The sequence below is a fragment of the Sorex fumeus genome, unplaced genomic scaffold (assembly GCF_029834395.1).
Source record: "Sorex fumeus unplaced genomic scaffold, SorFum_2.1 ptg000086l, whole genome shotgun sequence".
In the NCBI taxonomy this organism is placed as follows: Eukaryota; Metazoa; Chordata; class Mammalia; order Eulipotyphla; family Soricidae; genus Sorex; species Sorex fumeus.
In genome coordinates this window covers 3,552,686-3,566,253 of record NW_026606143.1, presented here as the reverse complement: position 1 = coordinate 3,566,253, position 13,568 = coordinate 3,552,686, and the positions used below count along the sequence as shown (strand labels likewise).

Below are 13,568 nucleotides of genomic sequence, written 5' to 3'. Positions count from 1 at the left end.
AGCTCCCTTTATCTCACTGCTTCTGGACCCCACCACAATTCTACCTTTAGTCAACTGGGCAGAAGGGGCGGGGTGCCCATGGACTGACACTTGTTTAACTTGAAGATCACCATTTCCTCAGGCTATATTCAAAGGTGTTTCAGTCAGCTGACAAGGCTAAGTGACAGACATTCTCTGAGTGAGTCTTCCTTGAACCCCTTCCTCTCACAAATGGTCCAGAGTAAAGTAAGGCAAAAAAGGATATTGAGGAGGTGGACAGACCATCATTTGGGGAGTGTTGTGTTTTCTGGGGGATAGGGGCACACCAGGTGATGCTTAGGGCTTATTCTTGGCTCTATATTCAGGGATCAATCCGAATGTTGCTTAGAGTACCATATGGGATGCTGGGGATCAAACACAGGTCAGCACATGCAAAGCAAATTCCCTACATGCTCTGTTATGGTCCCAGCGCAGCCCACCATAATTTTACCCTTGAGACAATCTGGACTAGGTTGGGTGTTAGGGAATTCTTATATTTTAGTTTATGTAAACAATGAAAGGCAAAGTACTTTTAAAAATCCCCATCCTAGGCTGCTATTGGAATGGGTTGCAGAATTTTCCTTCTTTTATCTTGTGGCAAAGCTGCAAGCATAATGTTACCATGTCCTGCTCCAGAAAAGTCCTGGAGCTCAGGGACAAATATTGCAACACCTCTGGTGTTGCAGGGTTCCTAAACTGCCACCAGCATGTTCAGAATCCATATTTTCTGGGACAGTTTATAAGTGGATGACAATCCTGCGCAGACCTCTTTGAGAATATATCAGGAAAATAAGAGCTCTAGGGTTTTAGTTGCATGAAATGATTCCTGCTAACCCCTCTGAGGACAAAGCGTGATCACTGTAGTTTATGACAGGGTGTGGAAGTAGCCTTACCTGCAAGGCTTCTGGGGATCGCAGAACTTTTGCATATTGCTCACAAAGTTTCTTCAGTCTATGGGGAGGGAGAAGGCAAAAGTGAAAATGAAGAATATGACGGTTGAGGTTTCTGAGGGTCGGGGTTGTGGCTCAAAGTGATGTGTTAGGCTCTGGTTTTAATCCCAGCATCGTATGTCTCCATGAGCACCTCTGCGTGTAGCTCTGACTATCCCAGCATAATCAGTGGGGTCCCCACAACAATAGCAGCAGTACAGACTTTTATAAGTTTCTGAAAGAAGTATCTAATACTTCATTAAAAAAGACTGAATCATTGCTTCCATTGATGCTTTATTCTAATTTTCTTTGAAATTTTTGGACCACACAAAACAGTGCTCAGGGTTGGTTATGTGCTCCGGGGACCATACGTGATGCTGGGGATCAAACACGAATCAGCCATGTGCAAGGTCAGTGCCTTTTCTGTTATTGCTCTGTCCCCATTCGAATTTCTAAAACACTGTTGGTAGGATTGGTGCTAGAATATTGTATGCCTAAAACTCAACTCTGAATAGCTTTGTAAGTTACAGTTTTTTTTAATTAAATAAGACATTTTAAAAACCAAGAAATTTTGTTCAATTTAAAACATTTGAAATCTTGGGGTCAGAGATAGTACAGCAGGTCATGTGCTTGCCTTGCACACTTCTGACCTGAGTTCAATCAATATGGCATTCAATGTGGTCCCCTAAGAACAAACAGGAGTGATTACGGAGTGCAGAGTCAGGAGTAATTCTTGAGCATCACCAGGTGTAGCACAAAAAAGTCTGAAATCTATAATGTCGCAAGTAGTAGTATTAAAGAAAAATAAAGTGATGCACTTTCTGAATCACTGGGGGCAATTTGTTCTTTCATTTAAGAATATGGTGTGTATCTCAAAAGTGTCAGTCCCTAAAACACTAGAGATTCTAAGAGGATGAGCATATAATCCTTGTTTGCTTGTCTTGCTTCCTCCACTCCCCTTCACAGCTAGAGACAGAATACAAGAAGGAATAAGAAAAGTTTGGAAATCTGCTTCTGCCTCATACATAGTATGAGGTCTTCAACAGGTTACTAACGTTTTCAAAGTTTCAGTTGTATCAAGATTTCTGCCATTCATAATGTAAAACGAACCAGGTTTTGAAGTATGAGATTATAATTTCAATTTGACTTTCTTAGAATGGTAATTCTATGGGGATCTTAAAGATGACTTAGAGTAGGTCAATGCTTTTCAAAAATATAATTATGTTATATATTTTTGAGAGGGTTTCTCAAGTAGTGTTCAGGTGTCCTGGGGGCTCCTTCTAGCCATACTCAATCTGGCTAGCTAGGTTCAAGGATGTGGTGCTGCTTAGGCACTGTGGTGCCAGGGGCCACCAGGGCCACCTCAGTTGTGCTCAGATATCTCCATAGCCATACTGGTGATTCTAAGAGAACTAGGCGATATCAGAGACTGAAAATAGATTGGATTCATGCACACCCTAACCCCTGTATGATCTCTCTGGCCCCTCATTATTTATTTTAATTCCAGGAACACTTTCTGTAAACAAGGACATATGAAAATGCTTAATTTTCCCTCCACTTTTCAACATTTTCTTATTTTGTTTCTATTTTGCTTTGTTTTCCAAAAATGACATCATTTGGCAAAGCAGTGGAAGAGTCAGAGAAAATAAATGCAAATAAGTTCATAAATAGAATCCAAAGCATAGGAAACTTGGACTACAAAAAGTGAGAGCTTTAAAAGACTGAGGAAAAGATAAATGACACTCAATAAATAAATGGCACTGGGGCAAATATCTAGTCATGAAAGAAGCAAAGCTGTATTTCTAACCAAAACATTTAAGAAGAATTTGGGCCATAATGATAATACTATGTGTAAGGCACCTATCTTGCATGCAGCTGACCTAGGTTCAATCCTCAGCACCCCATATGGTTACCTGAGCACCTTCAGGAGTGATTCCTAAGCACAGAACCAGTAGTAACCCCTGAAAATAGCAGTGTGTATCCTCCCACCAAAAGATTTACATGCAACAGCTAGAACAATAAAAGCAATGAGAAATATAAAATATTTAAAATAATCTCGAAACAGGAAAGTTATTCATAGTGTGGTATACCATTCAAAATCATGCTTTTTTAAAATGGACAAATTGCTTTGTAAAAAGTGAAAATTTTGTCATAGTACCAAAATAGGTTATAAACATGATTTAAAAAAAAACTGGGCAATATTTATTGTAAGCTTTGTTCCAGGCACAAGACATCCAGCAGTAAGCCATATAGACAAAACAATAGTCAGAGAGCTGGATAGTAATGGAGGAGTAGATATGTGCTATTATTTTAGAATATGTTATGATGGTGGTATAGGAATAAAGAATTGGCAGTGGTGAATTCCAATGGACACTTTCACAGAAATTAGTAGTTCCTCTGTACCTATAATCTTATAATTGTTTTACTTCATAGGTGCAGGATATACTGCAGACGCTCCTACCATATAGTCATTTGTCTATCTGGTATCTCCACCCTGTCAGTTTTTATCACCTGGGTTGTTTTCTATTTGTACATTTAACATAATAACAAGAATGGTATTTTATGCTCACAGAATCAATGGGTATTAATTTGAATTCTTTCTTCTTACATTATCAGCACTGGGTCTTCATACAAGATCCCTATAATTAATGTGACAATCTTATAATATTTAGAATACACATAGTGTTAAGGTAAAATATGCAAAATTGAATAGGCAGGGAAGTTTGCAGAATGAAAGGAGGACGGAAGAAAATGAAAGCTGCACTGGAAAGGGCGGGGAACTTTGAGGGAAGCAACAGAACAGAAGAGTGGAAGGAAAAAAAGACATTTTTCCTTTACCTTTCTTCTTTTGTAAGACGTGCCAGTTTTCTGGCTTTGTTGACAAGAATAAATCTGAAACATACAAATAAGAGAAGGGGAGAATATCAATGGCTGCTTTTATTCTAGCTTTGTCTCTTTAACTACAACTTTGTTCAATGAACAACTTAAAATTAAAGCAGAAGAAACAAAGTATACACCAGCACATTGCATGTTCAATGTTTACTATTTATAGGAAACATGAATGACACTGAAAGACAAGCTTCAAGGAACTAAGGGACAAAAATCCCAGATGACTGATTCAATAGGTTTAAGCCCTTTGTTTCCCATGTTCACTTAAGGTCTAAGCCTTCCATTAGCATCCAGTCCTTGCTCTTTGCTTCTATCTCTACTATGATATCTCCCCAGTGTCTGGTTTTCCAGTACCCACCTTAAGTTATAATCCTGTTTTCTTTTAACTAACAACTAGCTTTGAGCTCCTTGTTATAGTTTGTGTGTCGCTAGGATATGAGAGATTCATATTCTAGGGTCCATAACTAGGTTGGCTATCCCAAGTAACCATTGCTGTCTGATATCTCCCAACTGTGCTAGCATTCCCCAATGAGCCTGGGACCAAGTTTTCTGTAGAGGAGCTTGAAAAACCTTAGTGTTCCACAAAAGTATTATTGGTGTCCACAGGTAGGTCTCAATAAAAAACCCAAAGTTAGACCTTTATATCATGCTTTCATAAGAGATGATTACTAAACTATATCTACTCTAGCACTATATATATGAAGCAGAAAATTAATATAATAAAAGAAAGCTTTTACTGGTATTACTTTTCCTTTCTAAACACTCATTGGAAGATCTTTTTATAAAATCAGTAAGAATTTGTCCACTGTTATATTTGAAGAATATAGCCATTGTGTAATAAATTATTTAACAAAGTTTAGGGCACATTGATTCATAATATGGAAATATCCTATCAATCCTGACAACTATAACTGTGCCTTACCCCATTATGGCAGGATAGGTACCATCAGGTTTGGTATCATCCAAAGTGTAAGGAATTGGAGCATCCTCGTCTTCAACAATCATGGTTCCACAGAAATCTTGGGGGAGAGCAAGATACAAGATGGTTATTACCCTAGCAATTTACCCATAGAGGTTACAAGAAGAATTTACTTTTTTTACTAGAGAAGACAGAAATCCAAATATTGTATCATTTAAATTAAATGAAAATAGCAAGTCCTTTCTGCAAAAGAAATTCTAATAGCAAGTCCTTCTCTACAAAGTAAAAAGCAGTATGATATGAATGAATCCAGACCCCCTTTTATTTTTTTCATTTTTTATAATTTTATTTATTAAATCACTGTGAAAGTAGTTACAAAGCTTTTGGGTCTAAGTCTCGGTCATACCATGAAATACCCGTACCTTCACCAGTGCCCATTCTCCACCACCAAAACCCCAGGACACCCCCATCCCACACCCTCCCCCTACTGTGGAGCAGATGATTTCCACATTACTCTCTCTCTACTTTGATCACATTCAATATTTTGACACCAGGCCCACCATTATTATTTGGGATTTTACCCCAACACTCAGATCTGCTGAAAAGGTAACAGGAGACAATTTGTTTTCTATTGCTGGTTAAGAATAACTTATGATGTTGCGTGGCTGCTGTAGTGGCCGCACAATTTTGAAATTGTGAAATTTTAACACTTAAATCTGGAGGGATTTCTGCCCAAATATGCTGGGTTCTGAGATTTGTTCCTGAATCTCCGGGATCATGGCCATTAAGCAGCTTGATCAGGAGCCAAAGAGGCTGTTTGTGGGCGACAACTTGGGGTCTCATTGGGGTGGGAAGAAAAGGGCCGGCTCCACCCCCATCCCGTGAGGCCCAACGTGTTTCGTCACTGAGTTCCCAAACCTGACTGTTCAATGGCCTCTGGAGGATGATAGCCACCGAGCTGCCTAGGAGGAGCAGATGGAGGGACAGCACCCTTTCCCCCCGGGGTGGCCTGGTGACAGTAACCTACTGCGGGTCTGCACGCATTTCTACCAAAAGTCACTGGACTCCGAGATTTGTTTCTGAGTCTCTAGGATCATGGCCATTAAGCAGCTTGATCACGAGCCAGAGAGGCTGTTCGTGGGCAGCGACTCGGGGTCTCGTTGGGGTGGGGAGGAAAGGGCCGGCTCCACCCCCGTCCTGTGAGGCCCCACGTGTCTCATCCCTATGGGCCCAGACTGTCCAATGGCCTCTGGAGGATGGCGGCCACTGGGCCGCCAGGGGGAACAGGCCAAGGCACGAAACCTATTTCTACCTGGGTAGGATCAGTGCTGGTCAGACCCCCTTTTAATGTAACCTTATTTTCCTTGCCATTAATATTTGTGTCCCATATATCTCCTTATTAATAAAAATCCATATAAAACTAAAGATGTGTAGAGGAGATACTAATTCATTATTGCTCTTCGAAGTAGCCTCTGCACACCTAGATTGCACAGTTAAATAACAAATGAAAAAAATCAGAAACATCAGACCAGAAACCATAAGGTACATTGAAGACAAAGTTGGCAAAACCCTCCATGACATTGAAGCTAATGGTATCTTCAAAGATGCCACGCCACTGTCTGAGCAAGTGAAAACAGAGATAGATAAATGGGACGATCTTAAACTAAGAAGCTTCTGCACCTCCAAAGAAACAGTGACCAAAATACAAAGACAGTCTACAGAATGGGAAAGGATATTCGCCGAATACACATCTGACAAGGGGTTGATATCCAGGATATACAAAATACTGGTTAAACTCCACAAGAAGAAAACATCCAACCCCATCCAAAAATGGGGCAATGAAATGAACAGAAACTTTCTCAAAGAAGAAATCTGAATGGCAAAAAAGGACATGAGAAAATTCTCTACATCATTAATCATCAGGGAGATGCAGATCAAAACCACAATGAGATACCATCTCACACCTCAGAGACTGGCCCACATTCAAAAGAACAAAAGCAACCGATGCTGGCGTGAATGTGGCGAGAAAGGGACACTCCTTCACTGTTGGTGGGAATGTCCACTGGTTCAGCCCTTCTGGAAAACAGTATGGACGATTCTCAAAAAATTAGAAATTGAGCTCCCACTTGACCCAGCAATACCACTCCTGGGAATATATCCCAGAGAGGCAAAAATGTATAGTCGAAGAGACATCTGCACTTGTTTGTTCATTGCAGCACTCTTTACAATAGCCAGAAACTGGAAGAAACCTGAATGCCCAAGAACAGATGACTGGTTAAAGAAACTTTGGTACATCTACACAATGGAGTACTATGTAGCTCTTACAAAAGATGAAGTCATGAATTTACATACAAGTGGTACAATATGGAAAGTATCATGCTAAGCGAAATGAGTCAGAAAGAGAGGGATAGACATAGAAAGATTGCATTCATCTGGGGGATATAAAGTAACAAAATATGAGATTAATACCCAAGAATAGCTGAGATCAGCACCAGGAGGATTACTCCATAGCTTAGTGGCCAGTCGGGCATTCTAGAGGAAAGGGCAGCTCAGATAGAGAAGGGAACACCAAATAAAGGGTGTTTGGAGGATCCTCCCAGGAGGGGAGATGCATGTCGAAAGTGGACTATGGACTGAACATGTTTGCCACTCAATGCCTCTTTTACAGACCACAACACCCAAAAGGAGAGAGAGAACACAGGGGATTGCCCTGCCACAGAGGCAGGGGGGGATGGGGGGATGGGGGTGGGGGGATATTATCCATGGTGGTGGAAAATGGGCACTGGTGGAGGGATGGGTATCTGATCATTGTATAATCAAACCCAAGCACAAAAATTGTAAATCTACAACTGTACCTCATGGTGTTTCACTAATAAAATAAAATTTAAAAAAAATTAGAAACTGTTTTTTAACTTTGCCTTTTAAAAAGCCTATTTATAAGGGACCAGGAGATAGTACATCAATTATAGTATTTGCCTTACAATTGGCTAACCTCGGTTAGATCCTCAACACTCCATATGGTCCCCTGAGCACCACCAGGAGATATCCCTGAGCACAAAGCCAGGAGTATGCCTGGAGCACCAGCAGGTGTGGCCTCCAAAACAAAAATTCTACTTTTGTCTATTTTATAATTATAATATTACATTTTAAGAGGTCAGTGTGCATAATTTAGGGTAAATATTCAACAGTTAATGTTTAGCTTTTAATCTTTTAATGTGCAAAGTTACAGAAATATTTTTCACCTCATTGACAAATACTCAAGCGGGCCCAGTAATACTAATGTAATAAATTTACTAGTCTAGAAAACTCTCGTGCATATATGAAAATTCAGTAGGATGAAATAATCATAAATAAGTTTTTAAAAGTTTTTAATAATCTAGGGGGCTGGAGAGATAGTTCTCTAATTAAGTCACTTTCTTTGAAGAGGTTAAACTTGGTTTGATCCTGGCACTGCATATAGTCTCTGGAGCATAGCTAGGAATGATCCCTGAGCACACAGTCAGGAATAGCCTAGAACATGGCTGGGTATGACACAACTGGCCTTGCCCACAAACTAAAAAAATTAAAAAGTGATACATCAAAAGAAAATATTTGTGAAATAACAGAAAATATCATTTATCAAATAATTTAAAATAACATCTAAGCTTTATAATAATAAACCCTACAGATGTTAAATAGGTTATTTTTCTTTACGGAATGATGTAATGTCAAAATATGTGTAAGCTGTTGATACTCATATTAACTGACTTCATAATTTTATTTTTATACATCTATCAAAAAGAAACATCTATCCAAATATGCATTGCTATATAAAGGAAGCATTTATTGCAGCACAGTACATAACAGCAATAACTTGGAAACAATTAGAATGCATAGCAATAGTAAACCTATTGAGCAAGTAGTGATGAAGGTATGGTTTCTTTGGTTGTGATTTGTGCATATGTATTTTGACTTGATAACATTTTCATGCGTCTCAGTCATTATTTATTTTTAATTGAGATAGAATTAATTTAAAAGGTAGTTTATAGGTTTTTTTTTTGCTTTTTGGGTTACACCAGGCGATGCTCAGTGGTTACTCCTGGCTCATGCACTCAGGAATTACTCCTGGCGGTGCTCGGGGGACCATATGGGATGCTGGGAATCGAACCTGGGTCTGCCATGTTGGCTGCGTGCAAGGCAAATGCCCTACTTGCTGTGCTATCGCTCCAGCCCCGATAGTTTATGGTTTAGGAGTACAATCTCTGATCTTAAATGAGGTAGACTTATTTATTTATTTATTTATTTATATAAATGAATCACCATGATATTTATATAAATGAATCACAGTTACAGACTTATAAACTTTCGTACTTAAGTTTCAGTCATACAATGATGGAGCACCCATCCTGCCACCTGTGCCCATTCCCCACCACCAATATTCCCAGTGTCTCTCCCCCCCCACTCCATCCCACCCACCCTACTCCTGCCTCGGTGGCAGGTACATTCCCTTTTACTCTCTCCTTTTGGGTGTTGTGGTTTGCAGTACAGGTATTAAGTGGCCATCATGTTCGGTCTATAATTTATTTTCAGCACACATCTCTTATCCCGAGTGAGCCCTCCAGTCATCATTTACTTGGTGGTCCCTTATGAGGTAGATTTAAATGCAATATAACAATGGTCATATTGAGAGGTGGTCAATTTAAATGGTAGATTTAAATTGCAATATGCAATTTAAAATGACACATTGCCATCAGAAAATCAATGTTCAGTATAATATGTACCACAGTTTTAAAAATGCTCTTAAAATGTATAACATATTTAAAAGTATAAGTTATATACACACTGTTATTTTCATTTTGTATATACATATATATTAGTACACATAAATTTATTTAAAGTTTTACCTAATACAATATATTTGAGAAGAACCAACTGAATTTTAAAAAAAAGGTTTCTAACAGTGACCAAAATACAAAGACAGTCTACAGAATGGGAAAGGATATTCACCGAATACACATCTGACAAGGGGTTGATATCCAGGATATACAAAATACTGGTTAAACTCCACAAGAAGAAAACATCCAACCCCATCCAAAAATGGGGCAATGAAATGAACAGAAATTTTCTCAAAGAAGAAATTCGAATGGCAAAAAAGCACATGAGAAAATGCTCTACATCATTAATCATCAGGGAGATGCAGATCAAAACCACAATGAGATACCATCTCACACCTCAGAGACTGGCCCACATTCAAAAGAACAAAAGCAACCGATGCTGGCGTGAATGTGGCGAGAAAGGGACACTCCTTCACTGTTGGTGGGAATGTCCACTGGTTCAGCCCTTCTGGAAAACAGTATGGACGATTCTCAAAAAATTAGAAATTGAGCTCCCATTTGACCCAGCAATACCACTCCTGGGAATATATCCCAGAGAGGCAAAAATGTATAGTCGAAGGGACATCTGCACTTGTTTGTTCATTGCAGCACTCTTTACAATAGCCAGAAACTGGAAGAAACCTGAATACCCAAGAACAGATGACTGGTTAAAGAAACTTTGGTACATCTACACAATGGAGTACTATGTAGCTCTTAGAAAAGATGAAGTCATGAAATTTACATACAAGTGGTACAATATGGAAAGTATCATGCTAAGCGAAATGAGTCAGAAAGAGAGGGATAGACATAGAAAGATTGCATTCATCTGGGGGATATAAAGTAACAAAGTATGAGATTAATACCCAAGAATAGCTGAGATCAGCACCAGGAGGATTACTCCATAACTTAGAGGCCAGCCGGGTATCCTAGAGGAAAGGGCAGTTCAGATAGAGAAGGGAGCACCAAATAAAGGATGTTTGGAGGATCCTCCCAGGAGGGGAGATTCATGTCGAAAGTAGACTATGGACTGAACATGTTTGCCACTCAATGCCTCTTTTGCAGACCACAACACCCAAAAGGAGAGAGAGAACACAGGGGATTGCCCTGCCACAGAGGCAGGGGGGATGGGGGGATGGGGGTGGGAGGGATATTATCCATGGTGGTGGAAAATGGGCACTGGTGGAGGGATGCGTATCTGATCATTGTATAATTGAAACCAAAGCACAAAAAATTGTAAATCTACAACTGTAAAAAAATAAAATAAAATAAAGGGGAAAAAAAGGTTTCTAATGAGACAGGGGAACAGGACAGCAGGGAAGGGTTCCACTTACTTTCACTCTCTGATAGTTTTATAGCAAACAAGTTTACTCTTGTAGACCTTTTTGAAAGTAGCTACGGTTTCTATTAACTTAAATTGATATAAATTGGATTTAAGGCCTCATTCAAACAGGTACCCACCCAGATCCAGGGCCCCTTTCTGGACATGCACAGCTAACTAGATCCCCTGAGAACAGCCAGTTTTCACCCTTGGTCTGCGCGGGGCTGGAACTGAGGCTCACCTTGTGGAAACAAAGCTCAACCACTCTGGGCACTCTCTCCTCATTCAAAGAGGTACCCGCCCAGCGCCAGGGTTCCTTTCCAGAGCCATGGCCGCTAATGCGGCCGTGAGTTATTCTTCCACTACATATCCCATAGGAACCATAAGTTACCCTTTTACATGGAACCTTCATTAGGTTAACTTAACCACCAGAAAAACATTAGCCAATAATTAATTAAGTCCATCTCAATTCATTCTGCATCTCAAGCAGAATAGTAAGAGTGAACGTGAATGTCTAGACCACACTAGTCACAATGGTAAAGCAACGCAAAAGCCCACCAAAATTTCTTATTGAAGATGCTAGCCCAGAAGAAACCAACAGTATCGGAGTGCTAGACAACCTGTCTGACAAGGAATTTAGAAAGGAGCTACTGATGATGCTTAGGGAGCTAAAAGAAACAATGTAAAGCAATGCCAATAAAAGACAAGAGGATTTGAAGGTAGAAATGAGGAAAATGCAAACAGAAATGTCAGACCTGAAAAACCTAGTAGGCGAATTGAAAAACTCAGTGGAAGGTCTCAGCAGCAGAGTAACAGCTGCTGAGGACAGAATCAGTGAGCACGAAGATGAAGTTCAGAGACTCTCCAGAAAGAGAAGAAAATGGAAAAGAGACTCACAATTCAGGAACAGATGGAAAGAGAAGACCATGATGAAGCCAAGAGGGGTAACATAAGAATTATTGGAGTCCAGAGGGACAGAAAAAAACCCTGATAAAGAAGAAATTGTCAAAGACATTATTGCTACGACATTTCCAGAGCTTAAGAAAACATGTGACCACATTCAGGAGGCCCGAAGGGTACCAGCTAGAAGAAATCTGAATAAAAATACCCCAAGACACATCCTGATCAAAATGACAAAAACCTTAGATAGAGACAAAGTTCTGAAAGCAGCAAGATCAAAGAAAGAAATTTCCTACAAAGGAGCATCCTTAAGATTCACAGATGATTTGTCTGATGAAACCCTCATAGCCCAAAAAGAGTGGTGAGATATAGTGAAAAAACTCAATGAAATAAATGCCACACCAAAAATACTTTACCCAGCAAGACTCCCATTCATAACAGAAGGAATAACAGACAGGTTCACAGACAAACAACAGCTCAGGAACTTCATAGACTCAAAACTATGGTTACAAGAACAACTAAATGGGCTACTTTAAGACAAGACAGGCCCCTCAAATACATCAAATTTCAACAGAAAACTGTGACAAAACCCCATAACAATAACCTCTCTCAACGTCAATGGGCTAAACGCACCAAATAAAAGACACAGAGTAGCAGGATGGATTAGAAAATTGAACCCAATTCTGCTGCCTCCAAGAAACACATCTCAATAGTCAAAGCAAACACAGACTCAGAGTCAAAGGCTGGAAAACAATCCTACAGGCTAACAGCTCCCATAGAAAAGCTGGGGTAGCCATCCTAGTATCAGACCACATTGATTTTAGAGTGCAGAAGGTCACAAGAAACAGTGAAGGCCATTTCTTATTGATCAAGGGATCTGTACAACAGGAGGAACTTACAATACTGAATGTATATGCACTTAATGAGGGACCAGTACTTGAAACAACTACTCATAGACTTGGAAAAAGACATTGATAGCAACACAATACTAGTGGGAGACTTCAACACTGCTTTATCACATCTTGATGGATCAACCAGACTCAAGCTTAGCAAGGACATACTTCATCTGAGGGAAACAATGGAAGAAAGGGACTTAGTAGATATATACAGGGCACTTCATCCTCAAAAAGCTGAATACACATTATTCTCAAGCATGCTTGGAACATTCTCCAAGATAGACCACATGCTGAGCCACAAAACATACCTCCATAAAATTGAGAAGATAGGGATTGTATCAACAATCTTCTCAGACCATAATGTGCTGAAATTAGAAGTAAATCACACACAAACACAGAAAACTAAATCAAACGCCTGTAAATTAAACAGTGTGCTATTGGACAACGAGTGGCTTAGAGACGAAATCAAAAGATTCCTAGAAAAGAATGAAAATGAGGAAAAGATTTACCAAAAGTTATGAGACACAGCAAAAGCTGTGTTAAGAGGAAAGTTTATAGCTTTACAAGCATTCCTCAGGAGGGAGGAGTGAGCCAACATAAGTAACCTAACCTCACATCTTAAGAGCTTGGAGAAGGCCCAACAATAGGAGGCCAACCCAAACAGGAGGAAGGAAATAATAAAACTTAGAGCAGAGATTAACAAAATGGAAACCCAAAAAACAATCAGAAAGATCAATGAAACCAAGAGTTGGTTCTTCGAGAAAATAAACAAGATAGATAAGCCTCTAGCATAACTCACAAAGAGAGGGAGAGAGAAAACCCTAATAAACCAAATCAGAAATGGTA

At 39.6% G+C, this 13,568-nt stretch overlaps 1 protein-coding gene across 1 annotated transcript in view; it reads right to left on the bottom strand.

Moving 5' to 3' along the window:
- The window catches only part of MAOB (monoamine oxidase B), a 208,085-nt gene that overhangs the window by 19,124 nt on the left and 175,393 nt on the right, over positions 1-13,568 (bottom strand). The window contains exons 9-11 of the mRNA XM_056131148.1: positions 4,759-4,855; positions 3,786-3,839; positions 912-969 (exon numbers count right to left, since the gene is read on the bottom strand). Of these exons, the coding sequence (XP_055987123.1) occupies positions 912-969; positions 3,786-3,839; positions 4,759-4,855 (209 nt within the window). The remainder of the gene's footprint in view (positions 1-911; positions 970-3,785; positions 3,840-4,758; positions 4,856-13,568) is intronic.